This window comes from Manis javanica, chromosome 8, assembly GCF_040802235.1.
Source record: "Manis javanica isolate MJ-LG chromosome 8, MJ_LKY, whole genome shotgun sequence".
NCBI lineage: Eukaryota > Metazoa > Chordata > Mammalia > Pholidota > Manidae > Manis > Manis javanica.
This window is the reverse complement of record NC_133163.1, coordinates 74,522,840-74,537,032: the sequence shown is the minus strand read 5'-3', so window position 1 is coordinate 74,537,032 and position 14,193 is coordinate 74,522,840. Positions and strand designations below refer to the sequence as shown.

General features: G+C 49.5%; 3 protein-coding genes across 9 annotated transcripts in view; 1 reads left to right on the top strand and 2 right to left on the bottom strand.

Moving 5' to 3' along the window:
* The window catches only part of ACIN1 (apoptotic chromatin condensation inducer 1), a 31,136-nt gene extending 30,785 nt beyond the window's left edge, over positions 1-351 (bottom strand). For all 6 annotated transcript variants that reach the window (XM_017665120.3, XM_017665122.3, XM_017665121.3 and 3 more), the window contains exon 1: positions 40-351. In XM_017665120.3, the coding sequence (XP_017520609.1) occupies positions 40-351 (312 nt within the window). The remainder of the gene's footprint in view (positions 1-39) is intronic.
* A 127-nt stretch (positions 352-478) lies between these two features.
* On the top strand, positions 479-3,616 carry C8H14orf119 (chromosome 8 C14orf119 homolog). 2 transcript variants are annotated; one of them, XM_017665133.3, is made up of 2 exons: positions 479-680; positions 2,793-3,616. In XM_017665133.3, exon 2 carries the CDS (start codon positions 2,794-2,796, stop codon positions 3,217-3,219), a length of 426 nt encoding a protein of 141 aa, XP_017520622.1. In that variant the 5' UTR covers positions 479-680; position 2,793; the 3' UTR covers positions 3,220-3,616. The 2 variants fall into 2 exon arrangements, with proteins under 2 accessions (XP_017520622.1, XP_017520621.1); XM_017665132.3 differs by having other exon boundaries at positions 540-1,139.
* A 477-nt stretch (positions 3,617-4,093) lies between these two features.
* On the bottom strand, positions 4,094-8,709 carry CIROP (ciliated left-right organizer metallopeptidase). Its single transcript, XM_073211512.1, is given in 15 exon segments — positions 4,094-4,122; positions 4,125-4,300; positions 4,795-4,974; positions 5,144-5,373; positions 5,533-5,805; positions 5,903-5,999; positions 6,074-6,143; positions 6,312-6,483; positions 6,561-6,706; positions 6,850-6,934; positions 7,142-7,325; positions 7,408-7,679; positions 7,999-8,050; positions 8,144-8,237; positions 8,342-8,709. Coding segments are annotated over 15 exon segments (2,364 nt in total). The 5' UTR covers positions 8,646-8,709.
* Positions 8,710-14,193: the final 5,484 nt, after the last annotated feature.

Genomic DNA, 14,193 nt, shown 5'->3' with positions numbered 1-14,193 from the left:
TCCGTTCCCTCCGACACCCAGGCAACGCCGTCTCCTCACCCCTTTGAGCCGCTTGACCAGGGCACTCTTCTGCCCGCTCTTGGCTAGGCCTCGCTGCTCCAGTGCGGCCTTCAGGTCGGTCACTCGCAGCGCCTGAAGAGGCTTCCCGTCCAGAGTCACCTCCTCCAGCTCCGCCATCTTGCGTGAGGTACTCGGGTCCGTCCCGACGGCTTCGGGCATCTTCGGTAATTTCCGCCAACGCCCTTCGAACGTACTGAGCTCACCCCGCCCACGGCCGTAGTCAACCCCTCGATTACCACTCAGAACTGCCCGGGTTCCTCCGGAACTGCTCGGGTGTTTCCGTCTCCACATCGGCACCAATCGGCTCTTCTGATACTCCTAACCGCTCCCCTCTCTTCTTTCAGAGCTCGGTTACCTTCGTTTTACCGAGGCTTTGAATCGAATCTATTCGGAAGCCTTCGACTCTGGCATAACCGTAATCGCAGTTATTCGGCTATCTCCGGATCTAAGGCTGAGGCGCTGAGGCTCTTGGGTGTTTGGGGCAGTCCTGGCACCGGAAGTGCGTGGGCTGCCGCACTGGCTCTTCTTGGGGTTTTCTGGAAGCAAGGAAGTGATGGTGGTAGTTGGAATCTAAGCATTCTTGAGACGGCGTCCGGGTGCCCTGTGAGAGGAAAGGGGAGGTAAGCGGGGTAGAAGTTCCTCCGTGGGCCGGGCCAGACTCGGTGTTTTCGGGTTAGCCTAGTAGAGTAAGTCTCGCGCTCCCCTACCGAAACAGCTGCCGCCTCTCAGCTGAATCCCGTTACTCCCATGTAAGGCTACGTCGCTCTTTTTGGGACCTCGGAGTGCCAGGCTTCTTGGCCTGCAAAGTGGGCAAGTGGCAGCACCATGTTTTCGGACCCAGCGTGAACTAATTCATGATCACTGAACTTGAGCTTGCTGTGAAGCCACGTCGTAAGACTCGGGAAAAGTGCTCCCTTTCCCCGAATAAGAGAATAAAGTTCCTTAAGGAGGAATTGCTTCTAGGAGGGCCAGTGTGAAAAAGGCAACCTTCCTGGACTGTTTTGGTTGAGGGGTTCCTTTGTCACTACAAACACTCCACCTTGTTTCAGAAGAAGCCCAAGCAGTAAAACAGGTCGTAGGTAAGTACAGTTTTCTTTGTTAGAGATTCCAATTGTGGGACTCAAACTGTTCAAGTTGGCTGACCTTCCAGTTGCACTGGTGATGCGACTCAGTGGCAGGGCATTAATAGGTATTATATTAAACATGAAGGAAAATCGTTCAAAGACACGAATTGTCATGTTTCTAGAGCAGTGTAACAATTGTTAGATCTGCAAACCACCAAACCTACTAGACTTTTCTCAGTCCTGCATGAACAAGTGGCTTTTCCTGTTTTTCTTACTGTTACCGTATCTTGGATGAGGCGCCCTCCCTCAGCTCTTTAATTTTTCCTGGTGCTTTACAGGAAGTATGAGGACATAATGGAGGTTATGAAGTTGGCAAATTTCAGAGGTTATATGGACATTGCAGAGAAGGCTCTTCCATCATATGATTTTTAACTCCACTGTTGATAGCTCTGAAATGATTAATCTAGGCTCTGATCAGTTGCATGTACTAGATTAAAAATGTGTACTTTTTTTTATTTTAGGGAGGTTGTGATGGACCAACATAATGTATCTTTTTATTTTTTTCATTATTCAACCTGGAGCATAGAAGTAGGCAGGAAAGAATGAGCAAGAAATGTGTTATTTTTAGATTATAAGAATGATGGAGTGCAGGGCATAAATCTGCAAAGAAGTAAAAAGCTAACCTTTTCAAACAATATTGCCTCTCTCTCACGTACCAACTTTACATTTCCCTGTATGGCCCCGGAAGATGACTGGTTAGCCAGAGAAGGGTAAGATTCCTCAAGGGAGGAACAACCTAAGACAGGCACAGTCGCAGGGGGGCCATCAGGTGAGAAATTGGGAATCAACAGAGGTGAGGCTTAGAACCTCACCCCCCCCTGTTTTGAGAGAAATCTTCTGCATCCGTGGATGTTTTATTGCCCTTGTCTAGCTTGGATTAACACTTAGTCTACAGGCACACACCTGATCATCTAAATTTGCCCTCTTACAGCACTATGTTTTCTACCTTTATCTTGCATCTACCTACCACTTCAGCATTTTATTTAAAAATAATAATAATAAGGGAGAAATGTGGGATTCACATATGAATCAAGTATAAAAATCAAACGAATATGCGTATTTGACCTGATTGTTTATAGTTCATAATGTGTGATCAAAACTGAAAGTTTCTCTGATGACTGCCCTTGTACTGTTCACCATGTAAGAACTTTTCTCACTATGTAAGAACTTGTTCACCATGTAAGAACTTGTTCGTTATGCTTCAGAAGATTGGAGACTGATGAGAATTAGGCTTGGGGTGGATTAATGATTGTACATTGAGCATTGAGTCCCCTATACAGAATTTTATTGTTGTTAACAACCATTTGATCAATAAATATGAGAGATGCCCTCTCAAAAAAAAAAATGATGGAGTGAAGGAGTGGTTGGGAAGGTAATGGATTTGAAAAAGAGAGGAAGGTTGGCAAATGTGAAATGAATTTATTCATGGATGACTTCTGTAGGGTAGTTGGATAGTAACGTAAATTACTGTTTGTTTTCCTATAAACCCAATTTACAGGAAAAAATATTATTCTCTATTAGATGCTGATTGTGTAAGATTCCTTCTGGTTAGGAAATTTTAGTTTGGTTGCTCTACATGCAGTATATAACAGTGCTTTTCTTTTTCAGGATGCCACTGGAATCATCTTCCTCCTTGATGCAGCTATCCTTCCCTTCTTTATCTTCAGTACCAGGCAATACTACCAACTCTTCTCCTCCCCCAATGTCTTATATCACTTCCCAGGAGATGAAGTGTATTCTTCACTGGTTTGCCAGTTGGTCAGTTCCCCAGCGGGAACGTTTCCTACAGGATCTGGTAGCTAAGGCAGTGCCAGGAAAATTACAGCCACTGTTGGAAGGTCTGGAGCAGCTCAGTGTGTCCGGAGCAAACAGACCACCTTGTATCTTTGAGTGCCAGCTACATCTTTGGGATCAGTGGTTTCGAGGTTGGGCTGAGCAGGAACGCAATGAATTTGTCAGGCAGCTGGAGGTCAGTGAACCAGACTTTGTGGCAAAGTTTTACCAAGCAGTGGCTGCTACAGCTGGTAAAGACTGATTGGCATTAAAATCAAAGAAGATAGTGGTAGTTAATGGAGCCAAGGCCACAATTTTACAGTAAGAACTTCAAACATGTCACTTGAAAGGCTGGGGTTGGTATCCTGATCAATTGACTGAACTCACAAGCACAGGTCTGGTTATTTCCGTGTTAACAGCATATCAGCTGGACTCCTACTGTAAATAATTTCCATCTAAGTAAATCCAGATCAGCAGTCTGCTGTCTAGTTTGCTTCTTTCTGGGAGATGTCAAAACCTCAAGAACTTAATGGCTTGTCTTGCACAGGAACCTACATGTTATATCTCAAGCCTACTGGTGGCCCATGGGGGTATTAAGTATATCCCTCCTGCTCCAGAAACAAGAGAAGGGCAATAAAATGTCATGTTTTTGTAATTCAGCTGGATTCAGATGGCTGGTGTTTCCACCCTTACTAGATTCTGGCAAAATTACGTGACATGCCAACCACTAGCTTTCCTAGGGATGATGGAGTAAAATTATGGAAAAATCCGGAGGGGGAAGTAATGAGCTGCTTTCTTCTCTACACTGGTTTGTTTGAATCCCAGTAACTGACTTTTTCTAAAGCAATATGATATCCTTGGAGCTGGTAGCAGATGTTTCTATTCTTTATTTGCTCTACAGTGTGAAAGCAAGTTGACATTCTTTACAGGTTAAAGGATTTATTTTTTGTATCAAAATAATGAATTTTCAGAATCGTAAGTTTCTACCTTTCTTTCATTGCAAAACTAGCATAAAGTTGATAACCAGAGAGGGCATTCTGAGGAAAGAACTTAAGTGTAGACAGTAGATTAACTTTCTATCCAGTTGTCTTCCAAGAAATAATCTCTGCCCTACTCCCATCATACTCTGGGTGACATCACACCTCCCTTATTCCTCCGACTGGGCCCTTGTCCCTTGGAGCTCTGGTGAAGGGTAAGGGGCAGATGGTCCCACCCGAAGAGCAGCTTGTTTCTGGTAGACCACTATTCCCAGTGCACCCAGCAAGATAAGTAGCATTAGGCAGAGCCCCATGGACACACCTGTGTGGGTCATGGAGGGATTATGGTCCAAGGTAACTGGCAACCTAGGAACATAAAAGTGATATTTAGCCTGGAATAATGCCTAGACTCAGGAGGTGAGGGGCTTTACCTTGTAGTATAATACATAGAGCTCACAAAACCCTGTTTCATCCAAACAGTAAGCAATAAGGAAATCAATAAGAAGGTATGTAGAATCCAAAAGTAAAAATACCTAGATTCAAGTCTCCCAGTGACTTAAGTTGTTGGAAAGAGAGGCAGTGAGAGAGGTGGCTTAAGGGAAGAGTTAGACTATGGTGTTAGGTAACTAGATGTGACTGGGTAGTGCTTAAGGAAGGGACTAGGATCCCTATGGCCTAGAGGTAGGAGAACGTTATTATGGGAAGAGGTGTCCCATAGCAACAGGCCCAAGGTGATCATGTTAGTTTTCTGAAATTGGTGACCCTATCTAGCATAGTATACATGTGAGAGAGCTTAATAAATGCAATTTCAAACATCATCTCCAGGATTTGAAATAAAAGTACTTGGAAAATTATCTTACTTGATATATTCTGTGGTAAAGCTGGCTCCTCCATAATATACTTCTAGGGGCTTCTTCTGGAGAGTCAGGGTCAGGGCCCTTTTCAGCATACTAACCGAAGGCCCTTGGCAGCCAGGGGACTTCCACATATGCACAGTGAACACCAGACTAGTGGTAATCGAGGCACCTTGGAAATAGCACCTAGATGGATATTTGGATCTCTTAATGGAGGTATAGTCCCTGGAAGAGAGTATCTCATGAGACAGGTGCAGGCTCAGTGGAATGATGGAAAGTCAGAGTTAAGAAGTAAAGGACTTGAGCATTCTCCCTGGCCCATCATAAACACCCTGAGGCTGAACTGTCCCTTTACCTGCCAGTGCCTCCTCTGTTCACCAGAGCCTGCAGTACCGCTTCTGCCAGCTCGTCTCGCTCTTCCTTCCCCAGGTAGTGGCTTGGAGGCCCAGCTAATCCTAAAGACAGCTCGAATAATAGGTGTTGTGTTGAAAGACTCACAGGTGGGGAAGTGACAGCATTGGTACTTTCATTAGTCTGACACAGCCGACCCCGAGGACAGAGGAGGAGACCACGGTACCCAGGTATCTGCAAGGTATTTGGTAGCAGGGCATAGTGAGGTCTCATTACTTGCTCAAGCTTTCTTAAGGAAAATGTTAATGGACATACAACCAGATTGGGCAGTACTGCCGTTTGAGTGTCTGCATGGCTTTGTGCCCTTGCTGCAACTAGTGCACTCAGACCCACCTGAATAGCCTTTCCTGGAGGGCAGGGAGCCCAGGGGGACCCCTCCACCTGCACCTTGTATGTTCCCCTGTCTGTACACTGATGCAAGTAGCAGCGGCCAGTGAGCTCTGATTCCTTCAGGTGTGGGATCTGAGAGGGATGCCTGGTCTTGTCCCCAGGAAGCAGTTGTGAAGTGAGGTTGGCAAGGAAGCAACGACTCTGGGAATGGTAGATCTCCCCATGGGGGTTCTCTGCCCCAGGTGGGAATCCGTTTTCCTTCTTCCAGCATTCACTCTGCAGGGCAGGGCAGGGCAGAGGGTAGACGAGTGAGCCTGGATACCTTAGAACTCAACTCCCTCAGGCCCATCAGTTCACTCTTCCGTCTGCTCACCCTGTTAGCCAAGGGCTTATACATGCGGCATCCTTCCAGCATGGGGTCTGAGGAGCAGCTTCCCTTGTCCAAGTGCAGATAGTGGCAGCCCAGGCCTCTGTGAAAGGGAAGGGAAGGGACACTAGGATCACTGACGGCCAAACAGCCCCTCAAGCTGCTCAGCACACACACCTGCCTGTACAGAAGAAGTCTGAGGAGCCAGTCCCACATGTGGAAACCAGGCCAAATTCCAGGCCAGATCCTGCTTGAGAGATGAGAAGGAGCCCTCAGGACAAATGAAGCCCCAAACATCCCTCAGTTTACAACTTCAATTCTGCCTTAGCAGCAGATAATCCCCTTCAACCTCCCTCATGTCACCCAGGCTGACTCAGGTCTTGACTGCCCCCTGGGACTCTCCCTTAGTTCTCACCCTGGCCCCACAACAGCTCCTCGGCCGCTCTGTGGTTGACTTGGTACCATCCTGAATCTTTGAAGGCAGCAAGAGTGATTGGATCAAGTTGAGTGCGCTGGGCACCATTGAAGGTGGCAGTCATTATAGAACCCTGTAGCAGTCGGGCCTCCCAATGTGAAGACAGAGGGCCCTAACAGGAGAGGTAGCTAGTTGCCACCTGGCTGCTCCCTCTTTCCTTTCTGCAGCCCAGGGTGTTCTCATTCTCACCTCTTCTTCCAAGGGGACGCCAAGTGAGCCCCCTAGCACTCCCAAGTGTTGGGCCAGCCTATGGCTAACAGTTGGGGTGGTGAGAAGCAGCTGTCCCCCCTCGTCTCGCCTTGTCACTTGTGGCCTTGTAGAACAGTTCTCTCTAGCTGAGTACACAAACAGAAGAAGGCAATATGAGAAGAAAACTTGGAAAGGGTAAGGTTAGAACCAGAAGGAAGGAGTTCATGAGGTACTACATGATTCCCTGTAGTTGACATGGGAAGACATTGCCCTCATTCCTCTCATTTACCTCTGGGTCCTGAGGGGCAATCCCGCCACTTCTTGAAAAGCTGTGCAGAGAAACCCAGAACATGGAGCAGTTCATGTAGTGTGGCCTAAGGACAAATGACTGAAGAGTAAGGGGGACTGGATTTGCAGCAGAATTGACCCAGCCACTCCATAGCCCCTTTGCCCCCTCAGCTCTTCTTAGAGCATGAGGCTCCACCAATTCCTTAGTAACTTTTCCCACCTGAAGGGAAGCTGAGTGACCTGCCCCCACCCTCAACCTGTCTGCATCTCCTTATTCATCATGCAGCGGTCACCATGACGATGTCACTGTGGCTGAGGCTGGGGCTGGTGAGACGTTGGGCACAGTAGACAATGGTACCAGCGAGGGGCCTGTCTTCTGAGCCCAGCTGGCAGCAGGCAGCATAGGCTATGACAGAGGGCTGTGGATGGCCAGGATAAGGTAGGAGCAGAAAGGAGGGAAGTGGGATAACAAGAAATCTTCCTGAAAATAGAGGCCCAGGGAGCTCAGCAGCAGTAGTACCAAGGGATGGCTTGGGGGGTTTTTAGTCCCCACCCAAACTTCATCAGCATGACCCAAGTTACCCCAGATAAGCACGATTCAATGAAAACTGCTTTGATGCTCCCTTCCTCTGATATTTAAGATGAAGAGAGGCAGAGCAGGGAAAAGGGATTTGATTTGAACCTCACCTGTCCGTGGCACTTGGAAGTGTGAGCAACCCGCACGTATAGAAGAAAATCGGTGTTTGGGACCCCAGGCCCATCTGGCTGGACCAGTTGTGGGGGACCCTGCTCTGGCCACAAGGCATAACCATGGAGATGGGCATCAGGGATCTGGCAGGGGGTTGCAATGTAAGGGCTGGTTTAGCAGATGGGTTGGGGGATAGGACAGTAGGAAACTAGGTATGAGGCATGAGGGGTAGAGAGTCTGTCTTTAGTCTGCCTTCATTTCATCCAGGCAGCTGGTTATAGTAGGGAGTCCTGCTGTCCTCTTACCCCAAGTCTCTGATTTAATAAATTGCTGGGGTAGGGGAGGGGCTTAGGACTCTCATTTGTTAGGAAGCATGTTAAGTAATTCTGATGCTGGTTGTCTTGGAGAGGTCTAGGCAGGCTAGAGATCTTCAGACACCCAAGTCTGAGAAGTTGCTCTCACCTTTGCCCCCAGGCAACTCTCTCCTTTGTACCTTGGGTTCAAAAGGCTGCACCTGCCAAGAATGAATACCTGTTGGCAAGCTGGAGACATTTCTGGGTACCCCTGATGAGGTATTGTGTACATTCTCAATGACATGATCTCTCACCTGTGGTAGTTTGGGGTGTCCGGGTCTCCCCAGACAGCATGGCAGTACTGTGCAGGGTCTCGACTCAGAAGCAGGGGTCCTTGCACGGGAGGGACTAAACAATAGGAGAGGTCAATTTCTCAACAGCTTAGAGTTCCAGTTTCTTTTCTGTGGTGGTCTTCCTGCCCAGCCCTCCCTGACTCCTCTTGGCACACTTACCTGCTAGGACACCGTGCAGTCGCTGAGCAGCCTCTCTCACTGCGGCCAGGGCCCGGGGTCCTCCTCTCATCCTGTCTCCCTGGAGTTCAGAATCCCAAAGTCCATGTGATACAGGATCTCCAATATAGCAGGTTTGGATTCGCAGGGGTTGAGGATAATGAGGGCCAGGGAGGGTGAGGGAGGAAGAGCGGAAGTTTGGGGGAAGTTGGGAGAAGTGGGGTGTGAGAAGGCTCACAGACTTTTGTGTCTCATCGTGTAGACATCTGCTTGCGGCAGCCCCCACAAGTAGCAGTAACAGCAGCATTTTTCTTCAAGCATCTCCGTAGCCTGCCCTGGACCCTGTCTTCTGTTCCCCTCTTCCCTGCCCCACTTACCTCTGGCCCTCTTCCCTTTTCTACCTATCTCCATGTCCCCTCCACCCTCTTGCTTATTTTTTCAGGATTTGAGTGTTGTTGACTAAATCTACAGTTCCTGCCAGGAGGTCGGATGTGAACTACAAGGGCCAGAACTGCCTCCTCCTAGGGTGCTAGAGGTGGAGAACTGGGCGAGGCACAGTGTTATTCCTGAAGCCACAACTGACCTTTCCAGAGAGGAGCCTGCCTACTCCAGGAAATAACTCTCCTTAACCCTTTCTCATCTCTCATCCTAATTGTCCTGCCCTTCTGAGTGGACAACCTTGAACCGGTTCCAGAACTAAAAAATTGGTGTTAACATAATGGTGTGTTATGTATGTGTGTGTGTGTGTGGTGGAGGGGGTATTCTTTGCTTCATAGAGGCCTGTCTGTCTCATTGCGGATAGTCACACAAGGCTTATGTGCCTCAGAACTAGCCCAGATGTCAGAACAGGGTGGACCCTCAACTGTTAAGACTAAGGCCGTCTCTTCCGTTTGTGTAGGGGTGCTTAATAGATGCTCAACAAATACATCTGTAAGAAGCTGTTGTGTTAACTCTGCGGCTTCACAGAAGCCACTCACAGGCATGCTGGGGAGGGAAAGTAAATGTAAGACTGACACCGTAGAAGATGCTCACAGCTGTTCCTGCTCAGCTCTTGAAAGGCGCTTTGTTTTCATTGCTCATGCTGTGCTTTCACTTCCCGTTTCCGGCCTGGATAGCACTCCTTCCCTGCCTGCCTGGCTAATTCCTACCTTCCCTACAATTACTCTGGGAAGCCTTTCTTAACACCACCTGCCCAAATTCCACAACTGCCAGAGGGGGAGGGGACCACTTCACAGAGGGACCTCTCCTCCCTGCTCCTAACAGCACATTTGCCTCTTTTGAATTGTTGGCTTGGTGGCACTTCCTCCATGCCCTGCACAGTCCTTCAAGGCAAGCCTGTTTCCTAGCCATCTTTGTATCTGCAGCACTTGGCTCAGCTAGAGAGCCTAGGCATCAGTTTATGGATGAAGAAACAGAGCTTAACCCCATTATTTAACTTTTGAAGAAGCAGGTCAGGGGTGAAGTGATATAAGACAACATAGCTAATTAGTGACAGACAAGGACTAGAGTTTAGAGAAGGGATGCTCACTTCCTAGGGAAGCTGGATTTTATACTTTTACGTACCAGAGTGGTGGCTGGAACTACCAGTTACAGGGGAGGCATCCAAACTCTGGAGCCAAACCAAATTTGCCACTTTCTATCTATGCAACTTGGACTCCAGGCCTCGGAGTTCCCATTTGTAAAAGGGATATGATTGTACTTACCTGAGAGTGTTGTTACCAGGAGAAAGTGAAGATTGTAAAGCGTGAAGATCAGTGTCTGGCTCATGGTGAATACTGAGTTAAGTAGAGACTACATATTCTACAGACACTTCCAGCTCTGTGAAGAACTATTCTATTCTTATTAATATGAGTTACATAAATCCTCAGGGGGCTCTTGTTCTTTTTCTAAGACAAGCCTACACTTTTTCTCCACATGACAGAAGCCTTAAATTTTTTTTTTTTTTTTTTTTTTTTTTTTGTCTGGGCCTGCCCAGTCTGTTCGGCACCGCTGTACCCAGGACCTGTGGGGCTCTCTAGTTTTCCGGTCCGTGGTTGCAGTTGCTCGTGATGTGTTGCTGCCCCCAGGTGGCCACACTGAGGAGGACGCGCCCCTGCTGGGGTTAGGGGATCCTCCTAACTCCACACCTTCCACAGAAGCAGCACAAGAAACACCGGCTGGAATACCTCCCTGGAAAATTCTCTTTCAAGATCCAGCTGAGAGGTTATCTGCTGTGGAGACTTCTTAACATCCCTGGGCAGAGTTGGTGCGATGGCTCCTGCTCTCCAATAGCACTTTCACATCTTTGAAGTAGTGCTTAGTAAATTCTCCTGACATTTATTTATGTGCTGTGTGCTCTGACATTTGTTTCCCTCCTAGACTGCAGGCAGGGGCTGAGTCTGACTGTCTCTGCCCCTTTGAAGAGGTGTGAAGTAGGTACAGAGGGGTAAGGGAGGTGAGAAGATGAACGGGAAGGAAAGAGTGAGCAGGTAAGGAGAGAGGGTGAGAACAACAGTTTAGTGAGCACTTCCTTTGTGCCCACACAGTGTTCCAAGCACGTTGGACTCACATGATCCTTTCTACAGCCTTATGAAGTAGATATTACTGTTCTCACCCCACCTTCACAACCAAGGCACAGCAAAGTTAGGCAATGTGGGTAGATGGTAAATGGGGGATTTGGACCCACGTAATTAGGCACCTGGCACAGGCTTTCACCCACCTGCAATGGCTCCTCAAATGCATGGCATGGAGGAGGATAACATGATGGGCGCAACAGGATGAGAAAGATGAGTGTGAGGAGAAGAGAGTGGAGGAGAGGGGGTGAGATAAGGGAGGATGAGGGGATAGGAGCGTGCTGGGTTAGACAGGAGAGTGGAAGTTAGAGGGGATGTAGGCCCGAAGTCAGATAGGAAGTAGGAGCTAGGTTGTTGACCAGGAAGGGCTGGAGGTGAATGCCAGAGTTTGGGATGAGGAGAGAATGGGCTGAGCTGAGCAGCTGTCCTGATGTCGTCATCTGGTGGGTGCTCCATCCAGCATGCTGACCTCTGAGTTCCCTCTCCCTCCCGTCTCCAACATTCTTCTCCATTCTCTCTTTGCAAGCCACTGCCCACTGCCAGGCTCACGTGGACCCATTATGGTCACCAGAAACTGTAGCACCTATGAGATGACTGAGTCAGACATCCTGCTCTCTGATACCATCTCTGCTCCACAGGGTTGGTTTGCTCAAATCGGCTTACTGCAGCAGTCTTAGAAGCTCACTGAAAAACTACTGGCCCTTCCTATTTTTTCATCTCCTCCCTGACTGTCCTGTCCATCCTGCCTCCTGGGTCAGCCCAAGGTCCAGATGAACCACCTTCTCTACCCTGTCTCCCAAGCAGCGAAGGGCCACTGAAGGAAGTTGACCCTGAGGACAAACTGTTGTCACTCTAAAATTGTCATCACCAACTTTAACTGGGCACTCCCAAATCAGACATCCCAACTCCCTCTTCTGCTCTCAGCAACTGGGATTTTACACCTTCAAGCCTCCTGCTCAGATACACCTGTTCAGTCACTTGCAGTCACCTCTTTCATGATGAAAGCAGAAGTCATTAAATAGAAACCATCAGACAGGACCAGCCTCAGCCTGCTGCAGACCTGTGTGTGTCTGCTTCCTTTGGGAGGTAGTTCCTCCCTCTGATGTTCTGGATCCCATTTGAGTGAGGTCTGGCATCAGCCCCTCTTTCCTCATCTCTCCCCTGGGTCTAGTCTGCACCCCCAACCCCAACCTTTGTCAGTGGCTGGGAAGGACCTGCTTGGGGCTGGGAACTCCCAGTTTTTTGCCAGTGTGACTTCTACTCACCTTTGAAATGTCTGCTTATGCCACTTTTTAAATAAAAGGGCACATTTAAATTGAGTGCCCTTGTTAATCTCCGTCCCAGTCACCCCTTTACTTTTGCTACACAGCTCTGCCCACAATTTAGAATTATCCTTTTATTTGTTATACTAGGCGTGCCTGTCCCTCTCATAAATCTGCAAGTCTCACCAGGGCAGGGACTGTTTATCCCCTAGTTCCTGTAACAAGCAAAGGGCCTGGCCAGGAGTAGATGTTTTTAGAGCAAGTGAGTACATGAACAAGTGTATGGGAAGCAGAGGGGAGCTGTGGGAGAGGGAGGAGGACGATGGAGATGGAAGGGAAGGAGAGCAGATGGAGAGTGAGGGAAAAGGATGGTAATGGTGTGCAAAGGCCAGGTGAGGGATGAAGGGGAGATGAGGTGAGAACGGGCCAGGCAGAAGGGGTCTTCACACTGGTTCTGAGTAAGGCTTCCGGACCCTGAGTGGGCTTCCAGGAGCTCTGTCCCTTGGCCATGCTGCCTGTGAGGCTGGAAGGCAGAGCTGGTGGGCGGGGCTAGACTTTATCTTGGGGTGCAGCCCTAACCTCAGATGGTGACAGAGCGGGAGCCAGCAGGGGTTTTGCAAACCGTCCCGATTGCAGCAGGCCAGCAGTCTCACTCTGGACAGCGGGTGGGGCCTGGGCTTATCTCCCAAGTGCAGCCCTAACCTCAGATGGTGACAAAGCGGGAGCCAGCAGGCGTTTTGCAAACCGTCCCGATTGCAGCGGGGTTGGGTGGCCGGGCCAGGGCGACAGTGCTCAGTGTGGGGCGACAGCTTGGGGCTTCAGGGCAAACCTTGGATTGTGGAGCAGGGGGCTCCAATCTATGTATGGCTTGCCTCTACCTCCCTCAGGTCCCTCTAAAAGAGAAGGGGAGGAGACAGGTGTGCAGGTGGGTCTCTCTCTACCAGGAAGCCTTAATTTTCCCAATCCCTAGGACCCTTCCGCTGCTCCCGGAAGTCAGAACTGGAGTCATTTTCCCCTGAAAATACCCACCATCTCCCCATGGGGGGCTGCCTCAGGGAATTACTTATGGGTTACTGAAGTTTTCGTAGGGCCAGGCCAGGCCTGCTTATAAAGGCCAGTCAACTGAGGCTAGCTAGGAGTCCTGTCAGGTTGGACCATTCGCACGTTGGAGCAGTTCAGGCTGAGTCTTGAGAGGGGAGGTCTGCCTGCTGGGAGCCAGCAAGGGTGACGGGAAGTGACTGGCCTGCCAGAGAGGAGACACACAGGAGCTCAGCCAGCCTAGCTACTGTTGCCTCAGCATCTCCTATACAGCCTCTCGTCCCAAAGTCCCCTCGCTGGCTTGGGGCAGGGGATGGGGGGGAGGTAAGAGGCCCCTTTCCACTCCCACAACCCTAACCGGGATCTTGCAACACCGGGATGGGGGCCCTGGGGGCCCAGGAGTGTGGCAATCCGTGGGGGATGGGGTGAGGAGGTGTGCACCCAGCAGGGGCAGTGGCTTTCACAAGCAGCCACCGCTGGGGACTGACCTTGGCAGGCTCACCTTGAGCAGCTTCCTCCCCTTTCATGGTATCTCCAAACAACTTCCCTTCTGAGCTGTTTCCCTGGGCCTGAGACCCTGTCTCTCAGCTCTGGACTCTCATCCTGGTCCCAGTTTTATTCAGTAAGGAAAAGTGGCTCCAGCCGTGGATCCTAAAGCATGGGAGTGCATGTATGTGCCGGTTGGACCTTGATTTGCTGGTTTTCCAGTTGTCCCTAGGGCTAGTGCCTCTCTTCAGGGCCCCTCCTTCCAGCTGGCTCCTTTCCCAGTGGCAGGTGGAAGGAGGGGCTGGGGGGCTGCTCTCCAACCCATCCTACCTACTGTCCTCCCTGGCACAGGGAATGAAAGGAGTCATTTACAACCCCGTTCTGGTGGGAGGGAGGTGTTTTTCTTACTTATCCTCTCTTCCTTCTCTCCATTCAGCCTGCCTCCCACAGCTTCCTTTCTTTTTCTGGGTCATCAGGACACCTTAGGGCCTGTGCATTTGCTCTCCCCCCTGCTCAC